Source organism: Engystomops pustulosus, chromosome 9 (assembly GCF_040894005.1).
Source record: "Engystomops pustulosus chromosome 9, aEngPut4.maternal, whole genome shotgun sequence".
Taxonomy (NCBI): Eukaryota; Metazoa; Chordata; class Amphibia; order Anura; family Leptodactylidae; genus Engystomops; species Engystomops pustulosus.
In genome coordinates, this window is record NC_092419.1 from 24,153,873 (window position 1) to 24,177,577 (window position 23,705).

At 44.8% G+C, this 23,705-nt stretch overlaps 1 protein-coding gene across 4 annotated transcripts in view; it reads right to left on the reverse strand.

Moving 5' to 3' along the window:
• Window positions 1-23,705, reverse strand: part of DIAPH2 (diaphanous related formin 2) — a 784,751-nt gene that overhangs the window by 690,399 nt on the left and 70,647 nt on the right. For 3 of the 4 annotated variants that reach the window (XM_072125632.1, XM_072125630.1, XM_072125633.1), the window contains one exon: window positions 22,158-22,178. The exons of the other annotated variant lie outside the window; for it this stretch is intronic. In XM_072125632.1, coding sequence (XP_071981733.1) covers window positions 22,158-22,178 — 21 coding nt within the window. The remainder of the gene's footprint in view (window positions 1-22,157; window positions 22,179-23,705) is intronic. 4 annotated transcript variants of the gene reach the window in all.

Sequence of the window (23,705 nt, forward strand, 5' to 3'; positions counted from 1 at the left end):
ATCAAATATATGTAACGCTATTGTAGACGTAAGTAAGCCTTTTGGATTCTCCTATGGCTATTTTCTAGCCAAGTATGAAAGCACACTACTATGCCAGATGAGATGACGCTGAGTTATGAAAAAAATAAACGTAAAATAAAAAAGGAAATGGCAGACTGTGCCTAATTGAAATACAACCCCGGGCCCTAATAAATTTTCCCACTTCGGTCTTTGCGATGGATATGTGCGTCACTAAAACACAGTGGTCGCAAGTCTGACTCCAAATTGCTCACAATTTACTAGTAGATGCACTGCAACAACTACAGCCACCAGCAGATCAACCAGAAATCAAATATATATAACGCTACTGTAGGCGTAATTAAGCCGTTTGTATTCTCCTATGGCTATTTTCTAGCCAAGTATTACAGCACACTACTATGCCAGATGAGATGACACTGAGTTATTAAAACAATAAACGTAAAATAAAAAGAAACTGGCAGACTGTGCCTAATTCTACTCAAACCCCTAATAAATTTTCCCACTTTGGTGTTTGAGGTGGATATGTGTGTCACTAAGAGCTAAACACAACGGTAGCAAGTCCCCCTGCAAATTCCTCACAATATGGTACTAGCTGCAAATAAAAAAAAAAAAAAATTATAACGTTATTGTAGCCCTAAGAAGGGCTGTTGGGTTCTTTGAGAATCACTCCTGCCTAACAGTAAGCTAATAGAACACCCTAACGCTTTCCCTGACCAGCAGCAGCTCTCTCCCTAGCGGCATCCAGACAGAGAATGATCCGAGCAGCGCGGGCAGCGGCTAGTCTATCCCAGGGTCACCTGATCTGGCCAGCCAACCACTGCTATCTACGTGTAAGGGTACCACGTCATGCTGGGTGGAGTGCAGAGTCTCCTGGCTTGTGATTGGCTCTGTTTCTGGCCGCCAAAAAGCAAAACGGCGGGAGCTGCCATTTTCTCGAGCGGGCGAAATACTCGTCCGAGCAACGAGCAGTTACGAGTACGCTAATGCTCGATCGAGCATCAAGCTCGGACGAGTATGTTCGCTCATCTCTACTTATTACCTGTCAAATATGGATCCAGTCTGGTGGCCACCAGCCATATTGGCCATGTCTGACCCTATTGACATCCTTTGACTTATACAAGGAGTTTTGGAACTAGAAACATGCTGTAATTATTGCTACAGGATTAAAACCTTTAGAAACCTCAGCCTGCTCTGGATCGGGAGCAGAGCTCCATTTGTTGCTGTAATTGGTGAATAATAGCAGCTAAATATGTTTGAGCTTTCTGCCTCGAGATGATGTATAGGATGTTTTATCAAACTTTTGGAAGGAGATTTCATGTATATACCTCATCCATCCTCACCTGCCAATAAGATTGTGGGACGGCAGCCAGGCACATCCTATTTGCATTCCATTTATCTGATCACTTTATGAATGGGAGAGATGTGGTGCCCAATGTTTAACCTCTTCTCTTACAATATCTGTTTTGTGAGCAGTAGGCGGCAATGGTGATTCTCAGTGAAGCAAGTGCACATTCAGCAACCCCCAATTCTGACGCATATTGCAACACAGCATTGACGCAGCCACTGAGCTTCTAAGTAGACATTGAGCTACTCTTAAGGGAGTTGTAGAATGGGTATTCGCTCGAATGTCCATAAAGACAGCAGGACTTTTTCTGCAGGAAACTTCAGGTTGCTTCCTCTTGGATTTGCTTTCATTCAGCAATGGCTGACTCAGCATGTTTAGCGACAATGGAGGATAATGTGGTGCTTGAGGTCAAAGTCCTAGGGAATGTGGTGTTGCTTGCCAGGCATGGCCAACAGGTCAAACCCTCGCTGTGTTCAGGACCATGGTCAGATAGTGTGCTCAAGGTCCTAGTGCATACCTCTTTATGGTAAAAATATCCTTGTCCGATCCCTGATAACCCCACAGAAAGCTGAGCATTAAGATCCTATTCTGAAGGAGCCTGTTCTGTAGGTGTCTGACTACACGTTCCTGACCCTGGCTCCTGCAGGTCCACTTCTTTGATTTGGTCTCTTCTCTGCCGACTTCTGATGACCGCACCTTGATTCTTCTTCACCTGAATATTAATAATGATTGATTCTCATTTGCTTTGACCCAAACTTGTGTCTGACTACCCTTGACCTCATCTCCTGGTGTTTCACACAATGGGGGAGATTTATCAAAAGTGTCTAGTTGGCAACAAATCACAGCTCAGCTTTCATTTTATAAATTGCTATGGGAAATTGAAAGCTGAGCTCCGATTGGCTGCCATGGGCAACTAGAACAGTTCTGCCCTCAGACACTTCTGATAAATATGTGTTTCTGGAGCCACCTAGGCCAGAACATCTCTAAGAGACTGGGTTAAAGGGTAAAAACCAACTAGGATACTTACACAGCTCCCAAGCAAGTAGCCCAAAATCAGCACAGACTTAATATCAGCAGGTTGTTGACCCATTTGGGCGCATTTACTTACCCATTCCATTGTGGTCCCCGCCGTGCATTGTCCGCCGAGGATTCGGGTCTGCCGCGATTCACTAAGATCGTGCGTCCAATTTCCTGCATGTGTCGCTTCCCCGCTGAGGTCCTCCGGAGTTCACCTTCTTCTTCCCGGTGCATGTGAGTGCTGATCTTGTGACACAATTTGCTTTTTAAATTCCGCGGTTTGTCTGAATCAGTTGGGTTGTCCGATGGCCACGCTCCCCGATTTGTGTCGCATGCAAGCCGATGCAACACAGTCCGATAGCGTGCGCCAAAAACCCGGGGCATTTCAGGGCAAATCGGAAAACTCTTAGTAAATGTCCCCCATTGTGCTGTTTACAGGTGTCATGAACCTGCAGGAGACCAGAGAGTTGCATGGACCAAGACCTCAAGGACACTATCCAGAAGTCACACATCCGGCCAAGAGAAACTTTACAGTCCACTTCCCTACTTCCAGGACATCTAGTTGACAGTTTAAGTGAAGCGACAGCGTTGGAGTCACCCAGGTACGTTCATAACACATGGCACAATTCATCCGCCAACATAATTGTCATTTAATGCAACTTACATCAGTTTTAATAGTATCCAAAAGCAGGAGGCCGGTGACTCCTCAGCTGCTGCGACTCTTCTGCATTTATTCATCACGTCTAAAAGCTGTAAAGTTCATTACAGGCTATCATATTTTATATATGGAATGATCAGAAATTTATGGCCACTTAGTCCTGCATGAGCGAGATTTTTCACTTATAGGACACGGTTGGATTAAGAGGAAGCCACCAGTAGAGCGTTATTTACTGGGGACAGAGACGTCACCTCATGCAATTTCATGGCTGGTAATTTTTACATTTGTGTGCGTTCGCGTTTTGCTTAATTCATTCTCAAAGACGTTTCTCCATGGACAGGATAATGGTCCTCAGCCAGAAGAACCTGGAGGAACCTGCACAACGTTCAGAGGATCTAAGAAGTAATTAGCTAATAAATCATTAAAGGGCTTCTCCATCTTTTAGACATATTTACCAGAACATTTGGGAGGCTCAAAGAGTGACTCCCTCAAGGATAGGTCATTAAGACCACCGGGCTTTGCCAGAGTTTCCCAAAAAGGAACTAAGGTGCCGGATGATTCTTCACAGTTTTCTACATCTCTGCTTGCTGTCATTCTATGGGAAGGTTCTTTGTTTGCTAACAGTAGACAGAATCAGACTAAACGTGTCACACAGTTGCACGGCTCGTTAGTATCAGAGTAATTGTAGCTGCATGTTATAACGAGCTGTGCATCTGTGTGACATCACATGACCATGGTCACACAGGTGCCTGGCTCGTTAGTATCATACAGAGTAGAATAACCAGCCACGCACCTGTGTGACCCTATCAGATTTCTGTAACAGAGAAGCTTCCTTTAAAAGGACAGTGAGCATAGATCTAGAAGATCATGAAGAATTGATGCAGAAATTATATTGGAAACTTGTATAACTTTTTAATACAAACAATAACATTAATTTGCTGAAATAGCAGTACCACTTTAATCAATCCCAAGATTCTGTATTGGTTTGTATGGATGATGGGTCCGAATAAGTGGTGGGTTTTGAGTCTAGAAAGTTTAGGGTTCTGGGATAGGGTCAGCATAGATGAAGGTCTAGGGCAGTGGTGGTGAACCTATGGCACGGGTGCTAGAGGTGGCACTCAGAGCCCTTTCTGTGGGCACCCAGGCTGCTATCACCCCAACACAGAGTTTGCCAGCTAGGATTTCTCCTGTGATCCAATACAGCTCAGAATGTGCCACGCTCAGCGCTATTTTAAAGCAACACCCTTGGCTGCCAGGACTACAGGAGGAGCAAGAAGGTGTGGATAGAGATGGATTGTCATTGGAGATCCTACTCTGGGTCCCCTGATTTTCCCTCTTCAGGGGACCCCGAAGGGAAGCTACAATCCAAACTTCTCCATGATCTTTCTATTGTATTGGTGAACTCAGGACGCCAATACAATTAAAACCTGTGATACAGTAAGAAGCAATAAGTTACTGCTTAAATTGTCATATTGGCACTTTACAACATGTAAGTGGGTTTTGGTTGTAGCTTGGACACTTTGTCTCCAAAAGGTTCGTCATCAATGGTCTAAGGTTTGTAAAGAGGGTGGTCTATAAAGATAGGGGTCTGGTCTGGGGTCTGTAGAGATAGGGGTCTGGTCTAATCTTTTCACAGATTTGTTCTAGGGCAGTGATGGCAAACCTTTTGGAGACCGAGTGCCCATACTACAACAAAGACCCGGCTTATTTATCGCAAAGTGCCAACACAGAAATTTAATTTGTGGTTTATACTCCCTTCTCTGTCACAGCTTTCATTGATACCAGCCCCTGAGGACACCAATAAAGCAGAAAATAGTCCCAGGTAGCGCTGTCACTTTAAAATAGCTCTGTGCACAGCAAGTCCTGGGCTGTCTGGGACTGCTGAAATATACCTTGAATCTTCTCTGGTGATGGCCTGAGTGCCCATAGAAAGGGCTCTGAGTGCCACCTCTGGCACCAGTGCCATAGGTTAGCCATCACTGTTCTAGGGTATATAGCAATATGTTGCTAGTCTGGGGTCTAGTTGGGATCTGGTGTGCGATCAATATGACCCTTGGGCTGAGCGGGATCTCATACTGTAGTGTGATTGTTTGATGCCCATTTATAAGGCAAAAACTATGTAAAAAAAACTATTTTTTACTCAATTCCAGCATTGATCATAGTGTAGTTATCAGTGCAGGGCTATGGGTAATGCACAAAATGTCTGGAGACCCTTAGGAATCCTCCCTGGGCCACTGCTCTGCAACCCAAGATGATCCGGAGCGGTCACCATTCAGGAGATGTGTGCCCCTGTCTGCACTGCCCCTTATGGATTATGCAGACGTCATGTAGGAGGTTCTATGATTGACCCATTATAAATACTGTAAATGACAGAGGCAATATAGAAATTTCTAAAATGTTATAAATTAGCTGCTGATCTTTCTGTAGGACGACCAAATAAATAATATGATTTACGTCATATTGTATAGACAAGGACGGGGGCGGTCACCAGATATTATGTGCTGCCATTTAAATTAACCAAAGTCCAAAACATCAAATTAACATTTTTACTAAGAGTCTAACGTCTTGGTTCCATCGGGATCCAGAGGAAGAGAAACAAAGTTATTAAATATAGGACAATCTTGGTGCCAACTTCTCAAATTAAAAGTCAGAACACGGCCAAATTGAAAGCTGCGCCAGAGAGACTCCGCTGCACAGATGTGACCGTCTGCATGAATTTCCTTCTCACCGCACACTGACCCAGACTGTAGGAACAAGCTCCGCTCCTCCCCGGCCGGTCACACCACCCCCTCAACCCATCAGGGACGGCACAAGTCCGCGGTGGTGCCGGGATCCACTGTGTCCTCTTGGCACACCGAGCGCTTCTCCGGCCTGGATTGAGGGATAGTGAGAGCCGGGGGAACAAAAAATGTAACAAAAAAAGTGTCCACAAAAACTAAAAAAAAAATGTATTTGCTGGCAGAATTGAGGTTCCAGATTAACCTGATCCATAGATTTAAAAGGGTTGTAAATGATTCTACCAGCAAAACCGTGAAGAGAGGCCAGGGGAGGCGCTGTCAGGCACATGTGTAGCATCAATATATACTTTGGCTCCAATGCAACATTTATGACAAGACAAACCACCATCTGCCAATAGGGATTCTGGTGTCTTATGTTCTAAGGAGCCTTGTAGAGGAGCCATGGCTCAACCATGTTTTTTTTTAATCCTGGTCAACCCCTTTAAAAGGGTAACTCTTATTGAATTTAACCATAGGAAGAGACACTGAAAACTCCAACAATTTCACATAATTTTAAGTCACAATTACAGAGAATTTTTAGATTTTGCAGCTGAAGCCACTGAGGTGCCTGGCGACACGTGGTCAGCATGGCCATCGGAAACACTCCAGGTACATCAATATCCACATTGGGCATTGGAATCAGACAGGTCATCACAGCGCGACCCCGTGGAGTAGACGGCTCCGGCTTCAACTGTTGTGTGGAGCAGGAAAGTAGGGGCCAATATCCAGGACAGGAGGGGAGGAGGAAATCCATGAAAAACAATGGCAACCTAACTATTCCCCTATCCTGGTGTATGACCTGTGTCTATAGCGCCCCTCCCCGTGGCTCCTGGGACTGTTACTATGGAGTCGCCGATACTCATTAGCTGCACCTTCTTTACAACTTTACAGTAAATTGTTCTGCCACATTCCTGGAGTCTCCTGTACAGAGAATTCCCAGGAGGCCGAGCTCTAAGGCGTTGATCTTATATTTAACACTAAGATTTTTTAAGCAGTTCCTCGTAATAAAATCGGGGCCGTCGTTATAAATCTGGACCAGGATTTTTTTTTTCTACTTCTTCATCTATATTTTTTTTTTAATGAAATCATGTGAAATCTTTCGGCGCTGATGTCAGGACGAGGTATTCCTCCTGCGAATATTCCAGGCGAATAACAGCAATTTAATTCTTATAAGTGATTGTGAGTGGAGGAAATAAATAAACCTTCCTGGCATTTCAGAAAGATGGAACGTCACAGACATCCGATTACCAAAAGGCAAATACTATTTACTTCTATATTCCTGCTTATTTCTCCCCTAAAATCTTTTACGGATTTAAAAAAAAAAATGTCTATAAGGCTTTTATTTTTTTTTATTTTTTTATGTTTTTATCTTTAGTTTTTTTTTATTTTAATCCATAGTTTATTTAAATTTGTTTTACTTTTGTGTTCAACGTCCAATTATTATTTTTTTGTATTTCTTTTTATATTTGTAACCTTTTTACTAAACTTATGGTCATTTCTAAGCAGGGGCTTAACTAGGAGAGGCAGAACCCCATAGCAGACGTCTGAATGGGGGCTCCGCCTTTCGCTTAAAAATATATACATATTACACTCATATATATACCTATATACATGAACATACAATTCTTCACTCACACACACATTTATACACTGTTACACACATATAGAATATGTACACATCATGTAGATGCACACATACAGTGTCATATACAAATATGCAGCTTATATACATGCCTACAGTATATACATCCCATACACACATCAAATATATATATTTATATATATATTATGGTGTACAATGTGCAGCATAATATGTATTTATTGGTGCACATCCTCCTCCTTTAGCGTCAGGTCGGATGATGGGGCCCCCTGACATTGCGGGCCCAATAGCAGCTGCAGAGGCTGCTAGCACTGTAGTTACACTGTAGCTAATATAAACACGCATACAGTATAAACACTCCATACACCATATACACATCACATATATGTTATATACATAATATGCTGTACAATGTGCAGCATAATATGTATATAATGGTGCACATCCTCCATTCTTTAGTGTCAGGTCGGATGATGGGGCCCCCTGACACTGTGGACCCAATAGCAGCTGCAAAGGCTGTTAGTACTGTAGTTACACTCCTGCTTCTAAGTATTTTTTTTGTGTACATCTTATATGTATTAATTTTTAATTTCATAATTTTGATTTTTTTTAGGATTCTTAGGATTTCTTTTAACTTTTAATACCATTTACTTTAGCTGTTAATACTTTTGTTTTATTCAGTGCAATAACCAGTTTTTTACCCTTTTATATACTTTATAAACTGTTTTATTTTTATGCATTTATTATTGTATTTTTTAATTTTTCACCCTTTCCATGTTTCAAAATGATTTACATTTTGATAAGTTTGAAGACATGATTTAGGATTTTTTTTCTCCAGCTGCCAAGTAAAATTTCAGGTCCATTTAATAAAATATATCAATCCTACTACTACCTCTTGATACCTGAAATCAGGTTGAGGCAATTACATGGAAAGTATTTTACGATGGAAGTGAAGCTTTTAATTCAGATCTTAATAAGCACACATTTTCCTAGAAGGTTTGTTTTATTTCCTTGGAATATTTTTGGTATAATGAAGATTTATTTCCATCTAATTTTACATAAAAAGCTGCGGGAGAAATCTCATTTCTTTACATATTAGTAACAGTTTATAGGTAGATGGGGAAATAATAGCTCCATTTTTCAGGTACAGAGTAGATGAGGGTCCTAAAACTCAATTAACAAATGGGGGGGGGGGTATTATTATCTTACTATGAGGAGGCCTTATAAGTGACCAATATATTTCTGAGGTATAATTGGTCTCCATTGCAGCATAGGATGATGTTGGGGTCCTCATAGGTGGTGTGCAGGGGACGGGTCTGCTTGTAAATCCTTAATTATAACAAATCCCATGTTAGTTAAGATAATTTACCTTAAAAGTAATTAGCATTAATTACACTGAAGAATGTCATGACCCGAACAATTATAAAAGATTATTTTTGGAATATTTCACAACTATGGTCCCCAGAAAGTTGTTATAAAGGAAATCTATGCCGTATTTTATCCACATCGACAGACAGGTCAGATGCCACAGGAATTCTTTGGACCCCAGATTTTTACACACATTTTAATGATTTCCCATGATGCCAACATAAGAACTAAAATTAGCCAATGAAATAGAGCAGAGGCCAAAAAATCTGCAGCCAAGTCAATAACGACCATAATAATGTTTAGAGCAGCAGAACAGGAGGGAGTTGGTTTTGGGCTGGAAAGTGACCTGTTCGCTCGTGGCATCAGGAAATTGCAGATTGTGCAGGTTTTTTTGTATCCATATTTTTTTGTATCCATATTTTTTCCGTGTTCCATTCTCTTCCACTATGGAACAATGCACAATATGACGACGTTATGTCGTTTTCGCACAGGTAAGAGGTGGGCGTCGCTTTGATCATATGTACAGAACCTGTCGATCCAGAGATGAGTATGAAACAGGAGCGATCAAAACCTATGGAGAAAGATGGGCGTCCCCTATGGGGGGGTGGTTTGATCTGTCAGACGTCAGATCTTGTATATAGACCTCTCTTTTATGGATCCGTCTTCCTTCAAGTTTATTCTGTTTGCTTGTAAACCCCATGTATCCAAACCCAGAGCTAGCCAGCAGGGATCGCATAGCCGCACATCTTACAGCGCAGCGTTCACTACACATAAAACACATCCCTTTAATGTTTCTTCCCCGCAGCTGAATGATACTTAAAGGCAATGAATCAGACACATTGTAGCATCAGATACATTGAAGTTTTACAATGCGCTATTTTTCCATTTCTGAGTGTATTTCTATTGTCTTCTGCATGTACATTTATCACATTGCACAAGTCATAGGCCACGCACCCTTGGTGACACTCCCCAAATTCAATAAGACTAAAATTATCACAAAAGCGATCCAGAAATGTGGAAAGATCCTACAGGAACCTGGGAAATAGGACAAGACATTTACGAAGTTGCTTTACTTTGGGAAAGTATCACCAGGACGCCCAGCGCTGATGGACCCGAGATTGTCAGCATGAAGCAGCTCACAGATGACTTCATGCGGATGTTTTACACTGTCAATGTTGTCAAGGTATGTAAGGGGTTAAATCCCCATTAGGGACAAGAATAATCATTTTATACTTCCATGTGCAAAGGAAAACCAAAACATAAGTAGCAGGTGACATCTACATGAAGTGTGTTTTGTAGCTGCACTAACAGTATCACTGATAATGGAGAGACACATGGACCCAAAAGCAATCTCAAAGGGTGGGGGAAGGGAACTTCATTTACCAAAGCAAATAACTTCATTGTGACTCATGTAAAAATCACAGTACAGATAAATAAGAATCACTAAGCGGATTCATGATGGATATACCTGCTATATATACAGTGACTGCACATAATAGTGAGTGCAGCTCTGGAGTATAATACAGGATGTAACTCGGGATCAGTACAGGATAAGTAATGTCATGTATGTACACAGTGACTGCACCAGCAGCAGAATAGTGAGTGCAGCTCTGGAGTATAATGCAGGATGTAACTCAGGATCAGTACAGGATAAGTAATGTCATGTATGTAAACAGCAGAATAGTGAGTGCAGCTCTGGAGTATAATGCAGGATGTAACTCAGGATCAGTACAGGATAAATAATGTCATGTATGTACACAGTGACTGCACCAGCAGAATAGTGAGTGCAGCTCTGACATATAATACAAGAAGTAACTCAGGATCAGTACAGGATAAGTAATGTCATGTATATACACAGTGACTGCACCAGCAGCAGAATAGTGAGTGCAGCTCTGGAGTATAATACAGGATGTAACTCAGGATCAGAACAGGATAAGTAATGTCTTGTATGTACACAGTGACTGCACCAGCAGCAGAATAGTGAGTGCAGCTCTGGAGTATAATACAGGATGTAACTCAGAATCAGTACAGGATAAGTAATGTCATGTATGTACACAGTGACTGCGCCAGCAGCAGAATAGTGAGTGCAGCTCTGGTGTATAATACAGGATGTAACTCAGGATCAGTACAGAATAAGTAATGTCATGTATGTACACAGTGACTGCACCAGCAGCAGAATAGTGAGTGCAGCTCTGGAGTATAATACAGGATGTAACTCAGGGTCAGTACAGGATAAGTAATGTCATGTATGTACACAGTGACTGCACCAGCAGAATAGTGAGTGCAGCTTTGGAGTATAATAAAGACACTGACATGTTTTGGATGTAATATCAAAATCTAAGTTTTAAAAACATAAAAATTATACCCATATTTCATTCTCCCTGTAGTATTCTCCTGATAAATAATCCTGTGTGTAGATTCCTCGCACCAACTGTTACAGATTATCCATATATCATCACAGATGTATCAATCACCATCTATAAAGGCTGCAGCTTTAAGCAAAGTTCTAAAGTTAAAATGAAGTCTGAAATCCCAAAACCTCTGCCATTAATCCAATCACCGACTGTCAACTCTCCCACAATTAAAACAATGAAAGTATCTGAATAGCAACAAAGGGGACACTAATGAACAATGCGCCTCCAAAATCATAAATCTTTGTGCCAAAAGAAGATCAATATCGAGCCTGAAGGTGCAGAATCAAAATGCAGCCGATCGATCTGATCACTTTTTAACTTTACTGAGCGGCTGTCATTACAGGAGGACAAAGGAGGCAACGACTGCAGCGAGAGCCAAACCCAAACACTAAAGAGAGCCACAGCCGCACATGCCCCCGAGCCCAAGTGTCCTTCCCAATATATGTGACATCCCATAACAGTCACTGTACTAACCAGTCACATAGGGGGCAGTATTATAGTAGTTATATTCTTGTACATAGGGGGCAGTATTATAGTAGTTATATTCTTGTACATAGGGGGCAGTATTATAGTAGTTATATTCTTGTACATAGGGGGCAGTATTATAGTAGTTATATTCTTGTACTTAGTGGCAGTATTATAGTAGTTATATTCCTGTACATAGGGGGCAGTATTATAGTAGTTATATTCTTGTACATAGGGGACAGTATTATAGTAGTTATATTCTTGTACATAGGGGGCAGTATTATAGTAGTTATATTCCTGTACATAGGAGGCAGTATTATAGTAGTTATATTCTTGTACATAGGAGGCAGTATTATAGTAGTTATATGCTTGTACATAGGGGGCAGTATTATAGTAGTTATATTCTTGTACATAGGGGCAGTATTATAGTAGTTATATTCTTGTACATAGGGGGCAATATTATAGTAGTTATATTCTTGTACATAGGGGGCAGTATTATAGTAGTTATATTCTTGTACATAGGGGAGAGTATTATAGTAGTTATATTCTTGTACATAGGGGCAGTATTATAGTAGTTATATTCTTGTACATAGGGGACAGTATTATAGTAGTTATATTCCTGTACATAGGGGGCAGTATTATAGTAGTTATATTCTTGTACATAGGGGGCAGTATTATAGTAGTTATATTCTTGTACATAGGGGGCAGTATTATAGTAGTTATATTCTTGTACATAGGGGGCAGTATTATAGTAGTTATATTCCTGTACATAGGGGGCAGTATTATAGTAGTTATATTCTTGTACATAGGGGGCAGTATTATAGTAGTTATATTCTTGTACTTAGTGGCAGTATTATAGTAGTTATATTCCTGTACATAGGGGGCAGTATTATAGTAGTTATATTCCTGTACATAGGGGGCAGTATTTTAGTAGTTATATTCTTGTACATAGGGGGCAGTATTATAGTAGTTATATTCCTGTACATAGGAGGCAGTATTATAGTAGTTATATTCTTGTACATAGGGGGCAGTATTATAGTAGTTATATTCCTGTACATAGAGGGCAGTATTATAGTAGTTATATTCTTGTACATAGGGGGCAGTATTATAGTAGTTATATTCTTGTACATAGGGGACAGTATTATAGTAGTTATATTCTTGCACACGGGGGGTAGTATTTATAGGAATCTATATGGTGCATTAAGGATATTCAATTACCAAGAATCAGTACAAATCTGAACTAATAGGGATTTTTCATTTAAATGCAAACAAGTATATTATTTTGGATGCCTATGAGTGGATAAAGAGATTGCGCTCCATGGAGTAATATTTGCAGTTTCTTCCGGCTGCAGATATTGATTGCACATGATGGACAACCAATTCTAGAATCTGTATCACACTATTGGCCTGTGCCACTCTAATGCCTGATTACTCCATCCAGACCCTTTCCTCAGCCTTGGTTGACTATGCCCTGCACAATGGATGGTGCATTGGACTGCATAGCCATGCCCGTGGTGCACCACACTACATGGCCACGCCCATGGTGCACCACACTACATGGCCACGCCCATGGTGCATCAGACTGCAGTGGATGGAACCATAGCCCTGGTTCAACATGAAGAAGACTCTGGTTATTATGGCAAAGAAATATATCGAGATGAGTTGACCCAATCCATGCAGACTCTGGACACCAGGGGACCCCCTTTCCTTTTTCATACATTAAAGGGGCGGTTTATTAATGATCTGTCCTTAGAGAAGATAAAGTTCTGATCGCCGGGAAAACATAAAATAAATGAAGGTGCTCGGCCCCTACTGATCATCAGGAATTCAACTACATCACCATTACTTAGAGTAGAAGGTACCATCACGTAGTCTACGGGTCTTTGGACATTTCCCATCTTTCCATGTAGCTCTTCTGAATTTGCTCAGAAAGTCCTAGAAAAGTTGTAAATGTCCCAGTTCAAAAAGGATGAAGGGTTTAAGAAGCAACATCTTTAACCTGTTAAGGGGACAACCTAGTCAGTTGTCCTAGGTTTGGTCAACGGACTTCAATGTCCCACCGGATATGAGATAGCATGCAAATTGGTGGGACTACTGTACTCTACATACTACTGGGACCCCCTCATCTTTTGACCATGTGGTCCCATTCCATTGAATTAATGACGCTACTGCTGATCAAGTCCCTTGCCTCTACTTTCATTCGCTTGTTTTAGACAGTTAGAGGATCGGTACGACCCATGGTACCAGATCCCACATTATCCATGGTGGTCCCATCAGTAAGGTCCTTAATGATCCACATGTTGTACACTTTCCCATGCATGAAGAGGATATCAATCCATTGAATTCCATGATTTAGTTTACAGGCTCCACTACCACGTATCTCACTGCCGACATCTTGTGTATTAGAAGGGTACATGGCCCATTGGTTTATAGGAATGGGGTCCCACCACCGTGTCCCCCCAGGCCCTGCTGAAGCAAAGCAGCTTATACCATGTGACGGACGCCCGACCTGCATCAGAGACACATTAATAAAACTAAATCCTGGAATAACCTCATGAGGATGAAACCCCGGGGGCCGATAAGAAAGCACAAAGCAGCGCGGCCTCCCGTTATCTGCACTCCTTAAAATATGGAAATTGTAAAGGAGACATTTGCAAATATTTCAGCCTGATATCTGGTATTTAAAGCAGCTGAGCGACGTCTTGTGTGATCAGCAGCTAATTCTGCCTCTCTGCATATTTATCCTACATTATCGCACATTCCCAATGAGAAACCAGAACGTTCTGGCACAATGTATCAGCCGTCCTAGATTTCACCTTCTTAATATTTGTAAAACTTCGGTCGATAGCGATCATCACCGCACCCGAAACCTGCCAAATGGAGGAGGACTCAGAAATGTCATAAAATTGTTCTGCTGTATTAGAATTTGTCCTATTTATTGCAGGTCAGCATTTAAGATCTGATACCAAAGGTCCTGGAACGATATGAGGGTCTTCTATTTGCAGTGAATTGCAGACCAAAGGGCCTGAGATCCGACGCCAATATTCTGACACCGATATAGGAATCTGGTCTGGGGTCTGACACAGATATAAGTGCTTGGTCTGGGGTCTGACAGGGATATAGGAGCTTAATCTGGGGTCTGACACGAATATAGGAGCCTGGTCTGGGTTCTGACACGAATATAGGAGCCTGGTCTGGGTTCTGACATGAATATAGGAGCCTGGTCTGGGGTCCTACACCGATATAGGAGCCTGGTCTGGGGTCCGACACCGATATAAGAGCCTGGTCTGGGGTCTGACACCGATATAGGAGCCTGGTCTGGGGTCTGACACCGATATAGGAGCCTGGTCTGGGGTCTGACACCGATATAGAAGCCTGGTCTGGGGTCTGACACCGATATAGGAGCCTGGTCTGGGGTCTGACACCGATATAGGAGCCTGGTCTGGGGTCTGACACCGATATAGAAGCTTGGTCTGGGGTCTGACACCGACACCGATATAGAAGCCTGGTCTGGGGTCTGACACCGATATAGGAGCCTGGTCTGGGATCTGGGGTCTGACACAGATATAGGAGCCTGGTCTGGGATCTGGGGTCTGACACAGATGTAGGAGCCTGGTCTGGGGTCGGACACCGATAAAGGAGCCTGGTCTGGGGTCTGACACCGATATAGGAGCCTGGTCTGAGATCTGGGGTCTGACACCGATATAGGAGCCTGGTCTGGGATCTGGGGTCTGACACAGATATAGGAGCCTGGTCTGGGATCTGGGGTCTGACACAGATATAGGAGCCTGGTCTGGGATCTGGGGTCTGACACAGATGTAGGAGCCTGGTCTGGGGTCGGACACCGATAAAGGAGCCTGGTCTGGGGTCTGACACCGATATAGGAGCCTGGTCTGAGATCTGGGGTCTGACACCGATATAGGAGCCTGGTCTGGGATCTGGGGTCTGACACAGATATAGGAGCCTGGTCTGGGGTCCTACACCGATAAAGGAGCCTTGTCTCAGGTCTGACATTAATTGGGTCCCGGTGTTTCTGGATAATAAATCCTCATCTTTAAGCCCAGTATTTCTAGAATGACACAGAGGATGCGTAACGCCTGCACAACAATGCACGGTGACAAGTCCACAGCAGTCTGTGAAGTTTGGCGCCGCCGGTTCCGTGTGTGGATTTGTCTTTGTGAATGTTATTCTGACAATGTGAGATCTTTGCACTTTTTGTTATTCTGTCTTCCCTCGCTGCGGCAGCGGTGACTTATCAGGGTAACACTTTAGCTGTTACATTGTGACGGCGTTAGGCTGTGGTTGGCGTTACTGTTGCGGACGCCATTGTTTATGTGACAGGCCACCGCTCGCGGCTGAGATTCTTCCTGGATACATTGTTACTGCCGATTCATATTTTGTATAAATTTATAGTTTCCTTTATTTCTCTTAAAGGGACAGCACCACCCAAATGCAGAACCAATCATCACGTAATCATCTGTTAAGGGGACGGGAGGTGGATACTATGTCACCTACATATCGGAGACCTGATACCTGCTTGGATTGTTGCTAAGGAACAGTCTACACTTGTATCTGTCAAATACTGACCTATTTCCAGGTGACGGGAGCTGACAGGTCCTCTTAATCAATTCACATGAGAAATTCTGAGCTCCCCCACATTGGACTCCATCAAACTTTTCTGTCTCACTATAGGAGGCCGTGTGTCGCGTGTCCTACCCCTGTCCTCCACCCTATAGCTCCAGACATTATGGAGTCTTCTTATGAATTTACATTCATTTAATCTATTGACCATCTCTGTGTCAGTCCTCACTGCTGTATTAGCATTGTATTCACCAAGAAGAAATAATGTATAAGCACAGCTATAGGTGTAGGCTAGATGGGTAGACATCACCTGGCCCTGGGGTCAGGACAGACTGTCGTGGTCATCCTCGCGGGGCCATGGGCTTGGAGGGATGGGCAGTCTCTGCAGCAGGTTCTTATTTGTAAGTGAAAATGGTTTCTTGGAGGAGGCTGCAGGCGGCTCGGGGAGTGACAAGAGACCAGATTATATGCACAGGAAGATGCTTCAGCAGTAAGAAGCCTTCAGAGCATAGGTAGAGACCAGATGTTTCTTCAGCGGTGAGAGTCACATGCGTGAGGAGTCACCCCCTGAAAGGGTTAATCTGGATATAGAAGTCACAGAGAATCAGGTCTCGCAGCACAGAGTATGTAAGGACTGTGCTAATCATATGATGATACTTATGAGACCATGAAGGATGACACGTCTATGACATAAGTCCCTTGTACCCAAACATTAAAGGCATCTGCAGCCAGGGGTGAACCTAAACTCTCTGCCACCTGAGACGAGTGATTAATCTGGCACAGCAGAGAATGGTCTAGTCCTACCCTGCACTGGTCTATAGAACAGCACAATAAATCTTCCCCATTATTTTTAAGCGGTCAGGTCCTGGGTTGTAGTAGGTGACTGCATCCCTGATGTTGCAGCCCGTTTTGCTGCAAGTGTTGCTGCCTTAGGCAAGTGGCTCAGCTCGCCTCATGGCTGGTGCACTGCTTTCTGCTGAATCATCCTACATGAGATCTAGGCTCCTGCTACCAAAAGTAGAAGAGTCAATTTACCCCCAATGCACCTCATCCATATTGTATCTGTATATACCAGGATCCGTCATATCTCCTCCATACAACATCCGTGTATCCCAGGATCCACCATGTCACAGCTTTTCCATACAAAATCCGTATATCCCAGGATCCATTGAGTCACATCTCCTCCATACAACATCCTTATATCCCAGGATCCATCATGTCACATCTCCTCCATACAACATTTGTGTATGCCTCGATCCATCGTGTCACATCTGCTACATACAACATCTGTATATCCCAGGATCCAGTGTGTCACATCTCCACACAACATCTGTGTATTCCAGGACCCAGTGTGTCACATCTGCTACATACAACATCTGTATATCCCAGGATCCAGTGTGTCACATCTCCACACAACATCTGTGTATTCCAGGACCCAGTGTGTCACATCTGCTACATGGAACACCAGTATATCCCAGGATCCATCATGTCACATCTCCTCCATACAACATCCATATATCCCAAGATCCATCATGTCACATCTCCTCCATACAACATCCATATATCCCAAGATCCATCATGTCACATCTCCTACATAGAACACCAGTATATCCCAGGATCCACCATGTCCCATCTCCTCCATACAACATTTGTGTATCCCTCGATCCATTGTGTCACATCTCCTCCATACAACATCCGTATATCCCAGGATCCATCATTTCCCATCTCCTCCATACAACATCCGTATATCCCAGGATCCATCATTTCCCATCTCCTCCATACAACATCCGTATATCCCAGGATCCATCATTTCCCATCTCCTCCATACAACATCCGTATATCCCAGGATCCACCTTGTCACATCTCCTCCATACAACATCTGTATATCCAAAGATCCATCATGTCACATCTCCTCCATACAACATCCATATATCCCAAGATCCATCATGTCACATCTCCTACATAGAACACCAGTATATCCCAGGATCCACCATGTCCCATCTCCTCCATACAACATTTGTGTATCCCTCGATCCATTGTGTCACATCTCCTCCATACAACATCCGTATATCCCAGGATCCATCATTTCCCATCTCCTCCATACAACATCCGTATATCCCAGGATCCATCATTTCCCATCTCCTCCATACAACATCCGTATATCCCAGGATCCACCTTGTCACATCTCCTCCATACAACATCCGTATATCCCAGGATCCACCTTGTCACATCTCCTCCATACAACATCCATATATCCCAAGATCCATCATGTCACATCTCCTCCATACAACATCCATATATCCCAAGATCCATCATGTCACATCTCCTCCATACAACATCCGTATATCCCAGGATCCACCGTGTCACATCTCATGTGTAAAGCGACATAACAGGATGTAACATCTCATACTTCCAATATCTGAAAATGCCACACCAGGATAAAAAGTTACTTAGGACATCATCAGTGTGACCCCTCCCCCCAAACCTTGGGGGCCAAAGTTATTGTAGGTTATTGCATTATAGATAGAATTTATCCCTTAATAAATTCTTAGTGGGACATAAAGATGTGACTATGAAAAGGGGTCACTGTGAGGGGTCATATAGGAGGGGATACTTATTGGGGCACATTTACTAAGGGCCATGCGCCAGTTTTCTGTTGGACTTTGCACATTCTTTAGGTCTGCATGTATATACCCCCCCAGAAGTGACTGTATATATCACACCCCCCAGCAGTGACTGTATATATCACACACCCCGGCAGTGACTGTATATATCACACCACTCAGCAGTGACTGTATATATATAACCCCCCAGCAGTGACTGTATATATCACCCCCCCCAGCAGTGACTGTATATATCCCAGCAGTGACTGTATGACTGTATATTATATACATATATATGTACATATACCCCCAACTCTGTGGATTGTGCTGCAACCTCAGAAGCTTTAACCCATTATAACCCATCATAGAAGGAACGTGTTGACGAGACCTGACAACGTCATCTGAGATCCTTTTATAGAATGTTTTATACCTGGACCCCAGACCTGTCAGACAGGAATCTGCTGGTTCTATATATAGACCACATTAAAGGCGCTCAGCTATGCCCTCTCCCTTTAAAGGGGCCACTGCACTGAATATAGGATCAGGATCATGGCTCTGGTACAGATCTGATTAACTAGCGCCGGGCTCTAACAGGTTTAGTATTCATACGATGTCATGACAAATCTATAAATATGTAAATGATGTCATAGCATGAAAATAATATATCAAAGAAAAGCGGCCAATCAAGAGCAAAATGTACAGCGCGGCCATTACACAGTGTCTGTCTCCCCCTGCTGGATGTTAGTGGTACTGTGCCATCTGCACTGAAAACATGGCTTATTTTTCCTTACAGTAAACTCCATGTATCTGTGATTAAAAATTAAAGGGAACCTTTCAGTAGGTGCGACCATACAGACTGATGCCAGTGAGAGGTCCTGTCCCTGAGGGATGTATAATCAAAGCAATTGCACTTGAGAATTTATATAGGCACTGTATGGCAGCACAAGGGCACCGCAGGGGAACGCCGAGGGCTTCGCAGGGGAGCACTGACTGAGGGCACCACAGAAGAGCGCCGAGGGCACCGCAGAAGAGCATCAAGGGCACCGCAGAAGAGCGCCAAGGGCACCGCAGAAGAGCGCCAAGGGTACCACAGAAGAGCGCCAAGGGCACCGCAGAAGAGCGCCAAGGGCACCGCAGAAGAGCGCCGAGGGCACCACAGGAGAGCGCCGAGGGCACCGCAGAAGAGCGCCGAGGGCACAGCAGGAAAGCGCCAATGGCACCGCAGGAGAGCGCCGATGGCACCGCAGGAGAGCGACGAGGGCACAGCAGGGGAACTCGAGGGCACCGGATGGGAGCAGTGCATGTAGTATGTTGGCACAGCTATTGTAACTAATGATATTCTACAAACAGCTTTATTAACCAAGTCATATGTTTTATGGCGGGATCATAGATTTATTGATTTGTAACAAAAATTAAACACATAAGTGCAACATGAAGAGTCGCCATTTTCCAAGAAATTACATCACCATCCACGGCAAATATCAATGGATAAATATCACAACATAACATCAAGTATTAAAGGCAGGAGAATAGATGAGTCTCACTGATGAACATGGTACATGAGAACATATTATACATCAGCGGAGGGGCTGCAGTGCTGGTTCTGTCCAGCAGGTGGAGTCTCTCATTACAAATAGAATGAAATCTCAGCACAATCACCATGCGCCCCCTATACCATCACCAGGGGCCACATAAACCTGTATACATATCGCCCCCTAGAGGTGTGTACAGATGAACAGTATTTATAAATGATTGTAATGGTAGATTTCCAGGATTACATGGCAGCCTGCAGTCAGAGACAGCGCCACTCCAGTTCTTCTAATAGAATGTTATACATTTTCTGTATGTTGAATGATAATTTTCTCAGCTACATCTAAACTCACTCCAGTAACTGAGCCTCACAATGGCCCAACACTTCTTGTTCTGTAGAGATCACTTCTCAGCTTGACACCTGGCACCAAATACCCGAGACTGAGTACCTGAGGTCAGACCCAAGGGGCCGGGGACCCGATGTCAGACCCCAGGGGCCGGGGACCCGAGGTCAGACCCCAGAGGCCGGGGACCCGAGGTCAGACCCCAGAGGCCGGGGACCTGATGTCAGAACCCAGGGGCCGGGGAACTGATGTCAGAACCCAGAGGCCGGAGACCCGTGGTCAGACCCCAGGGGCCGGGCACCCGATGTCAGACCCCAGGGGCCGGGCACCCGATGTCAGACCCCAGAGGCCGGGGACCCGATGTAAGACCCCAGAGGCCGGGGACCCGAGGTCAGACCCCAGAGGCCGGGGATCCGAGGTCAGATGCCAGGGGCCGAGGACCTGAGGTCAGACTCCAGAGGCCGGGGACCCTATTTCAGACTCCAGAGGCCGGCGACCCGATGTCAGACCCCAGGGGGTGGGGAAATTATGTAAGAACCCAGAGGCCGGGGACCCGAGGTCAGACCCCAGAGGCCGGGGACCCGAGGTCAGACCCCAGAGGCCGGGGACCCGAGGTCAGACCCCAGAGGCCGGGGACCCGAGGTCAGACCCCAGAGGCCGGGGACCCGAGGTCAGACGCCAGGACCCGAGGACCCGAAGTCAGACGCCAGGGGCCGAGGACCCGATGTCAGACCCCAGAGGCCGGGGACCCGATGTCAGACCCCAGAGGCCGGGGACCCGATGTCAGACCCCAGAGGCCGGGGACCCGATGTCAGACCCCAGAGGCCGGGGACCCGATGTCAGACCCCAGAGGCCGGGGACCCAATGTCAGACCCCAGAGGCCGGGGACCCGATGTCAGACCCCAGAGGCCGGGGACCCGATGTCAGACCCCAGAGGCCGGGGACCCGATGTCAGACCCCAGAGGCCGGCGACCCGAGGTCAGACGCCAGAGGCCGGCGACCCGAGGTCAGACCCCAGAGGCCGGCGACCCGATGTCAGACCCCAGAGGCCGGCGACCCGATGTCAGACCCCAGAGGCCGGGGACCCGATGTCAGACCCCAGAGGCCGGGGACCCGAGGTCAGACCCCAGAGGCCGGGGACCCGGGGTCCCTTCTGAGGTCAGACCCCAGAGGCCGGGGACCCGATGTCAGACCCCAGAGGCCGGGGACCCGAGGTCAGACGCCAGGGGCCGGGGACCCGAGACCTGGCATCTGAGGTCAGACACCCGAGGTCAGACACCCGAGGTCAGACACCCGAGTCCTGGTACCCGAGTCCTGGTACCCGAGTTCAGACACCTGTAGCCAGGGACCTGAGACACCAGAGATTAGACATCTCATCCACAGAGTTAAATTAACAACATGAATCAATGACAAGAGAAAGGAGAGGTCATTACTCACCGCGGCTTTACTCCCAGTTATCTGCATGCAGGGTCAGCGGAGAGAGGGATTAGCGGTGGAGAGAAGAAACACAGCACAGTTAGTAGCACGTTCCGGCACAGAGATGCAGTGTACATTAGGGCTGCGCTCACACACTGCGTCTAATTACTAAAAATTACTGCTGCTAAATAAATCGTAGAATATATAATATAATAATGGAGGTCATATCAGAGGTCATAGAGGGACGATAATTATAACAAATATCTGATCTGACCCAGAACCGCAGTGTGTGAACACAGCCCGAGCTCATCGTTAATTCTAGTGGTTATTTCTCTACATATGGAACATACAGATGACTACAACCCCCATGGAGGTGGACATGCAGGACACAATCACAGTAGTGAGCGGCTGATAACAGCAGACAACAGCAAACGTGAGCGGCTGATAACAGAAGAAAACAGTTGTCAGGTATTTTAATGGGTGAAATCTATTATTATTGATTATTTGAATATTTTGCTTTCAGTTTGTTACATATAGAACATTGTCGCTTTGTTTTCTGTTGTAACAACAATGTGACAAGTTACTGCCCTGACTAGGGGGCGCCACAGGGGTCAAGCCATCAGGCTCCACCTCCTCGTAGCCTACAGGTCCTATGGTATGGGCTCCACCTCATGCAGTAGCTGTGATGTGTGTGACTACACAGGAAGCAGCATGTGAAGATGTAGCAGAGCTGGATGTGTCATTGAGCTGTGTATCTTGGACATGGGCAATGTAGATATTCCTGCAGTCCTATGTAAATTCCTATGAGAGGGGGGACACAAAGATCCAAGACCACAGCTGCAATCAGAGTTTGCAGTTTGGTTTATTTTTAGAGATGGGCATAGAAATAAGAAGAAAGTACAACTTGTACTGGTGGTTTCAGCTTTGAGCCCCTCGTTGTGTGGGTTACATGAGCTCAACTCTGTTTTAGATAGGAATTCAGGTGAGTACATCTTTGTATATGCTGTTAGTAGCAGCAGGACTGTGATATATGGATTTATATTCCAGGATTGTAGTTTCTACAAGTGCACTGGGGGTGTGTCCTCACACTGCTGTGCTCTCCACTCTCTGCATTTGCCTGCTCCACAGCCATACTTCTCTGCTTTAAGTAATAACCATGATTGGCTTCTGGATGTGGAGTAGCACCCTGCAAAAAGATGACAGCACAGGAGTGTGAGGACGCACTCATTGTAAAATACATTTTCATATGGCTCCCAACCGTCCCGATTTTGACAGGACTTTCCCGTTTTTCTTACCTCTGCCCCGCGTCACGGGCAGCTATGAGATTGTCACGGATTCTCCCCCCAGGTCCCACTGTGTCCCGGCGCTGTGTCCCCATAGTAAATACTTTGAAAGCCTGAACTCACAGTACAGAATGGCTTCTACAGACATCGGGAGGCAATCCTTTTCAGAGAAGTGTCGGGCTTAGCGGAGAGACCAGGGACCACGTCATCAGGTGCAGATCAGCATCGGTCCATATATGGTCATTGCATCTCCTAGGCTTCCCCAGAGCAGACATCGGGAGGGAAT